This window comes from Phytophthora infestans, genomic scaffold (genome assembly GCF_000142945.1).
Source record: "Phytophthora infestans T30-4 supercont1.4154 genomic scaffold, whole genome shotgun sequence".
Taxonomy (NCBI): domain Eukaryota; phylum Oomycota; class Peronosporomycetes; order Peronosporales; family Peronosporaceae; genus Phytophthora; species Phytophthora infestans.
Window position 1 is genome coordinate 1 of NW_003304526.1, and position 1,465 is coordinate 1,465.

Consider the following 1,465-nt stretch of genomic DNA (forward strand, 5'->3'; position numbering starts at 1 on the left):
TCAGGCGAGATACCTGGGCGACAGGATAGCATCGATGAAGGCGCGGTAGAGTCGCCAGGAAGTTGGCGCGCACGTAAGCCGCCACGTTCATCGAGCTGTTGGCGGGCTCTTGATCGAACACAGCGTGCTGAGCGGCGCAAAACAGCAGCACGGTCACCGACAATAATTTTCCGGGAACGCCTACAGCAGCGGCACCGAGTACTCCTCTACCAGTACGTACTTGAAACCCTTGAACGCTCCTAAATTCTCTGGTAACTGAAGCTTTTCTTTGGTCGTGCAGGTTGACATTGTCAAGATCCGATTGCAGATGCAGACGTTGCTGCACGTGGCGGAACGGCAAGAGGTGATGGAAATCGCTTGGGGTTTGAGTGTCCGGATATTGTACCAAGGCGCCCAATTCTGCTTTCTACGAGATGTTCCGTACACCTTGTTGTTCTTCCCTTCCTACGCTACACTTCGCGATGCACGGGCCGACCAGCCTACGGGCAAGACCTCGATGCTGCCAATCGTTTGGGCTGGAGCAACTACAGGAGCGGGAGGTGCTGTTATCGGCACACACGCAGATGTGGTCAAGAGCGGATTGGAAGCAAAGGGGTCCATACATGGGAAGAATGGACTGCCTCCGGAAGGTGGTGGAGGTCAACTTCAACGTTTCGGGACACCATGCCAATGTGTACAGCATAGATGAAACAAGTTCTACGCAGAAGCCGTGGTTTTAGCGGCCTTCATGATGATGTGTTGCTGTTGCAGGATGTTAGGCTTCTAATGGATTAATGTAACTGAGCTAGTAGAATTCAGTGAGTTTAAGATGGTGTCTACTTGTGTGATTTCCTTTTAACGGCAAGGATACAGCTACTACTAGACCGACTTGCTCAGCACATTATGTCATGGCAGCGTTTCGTGCGTCTTAAATACCCATTTACCCGAAGAGATCTGCTAGCGTTGCCTTTTGACCACGGAATCCCTGAAGGGCCGAGGCTTCTTGTGGAAAATTGCGATCATTATGGTCAGTAAAGTTTGGCTTGACAGCCTCCGCAATTTCCTCGAGCTCGTTGATGCTCTCGTCATCCGAATACTCTTAATCGGACGTTCTTGACGCAGGCGCCCGGTTGGTTGGCGTGTAGGTGCTTCTAGTTGCGGTATGGTCTGCATCAATTTTGTCATCCTCAAATACTTTATCTAGATATTCACCCCACATCAAAAGGGTCGGATTGCCATCAACGTTGTCGCCAGGGTCTTCACCATCGCTATCCTCGTCTTCATTTATTGCTTCACGCTGCGGTGATCGAGAAAACAAGCTTGCACTGCTTACAACATCACTAATTATTTGTCTCTCATCTGCAGATATGATGAGTTTTTTTTTACATCACGAGAATCTTGCTTCAACTCTTGCTGTCGGACATGCTGTGCTATGATCTGAAAATCAAGAGCCTTAAGCGCATCCATGCGATTACGCTTGGTAGTG

At 49.7% G+C, this 1,465-nt stretch overlaps 1 protein-coding gene across 1 annotated transcript; it reads left to right on the forward strand.

The window, feature by feature from the left end:
• Positions 1-280: 280 nt before the first annotated feature.
• On the forward strand, positions 281-673 carry PITG_22581 (uncharacterized protein; the record flags this gene model as incomplete). Its single annotated transcript, XM_002909684.1, has 1 exon — positions 281-673. A coding segment is annotated over one exon (393 nt), but the record flags the coding sequence as incomplete, so codon positions are not given.
• Between the last annotated feature and the right edge of the window lie 792 nt (positions 674-1,465).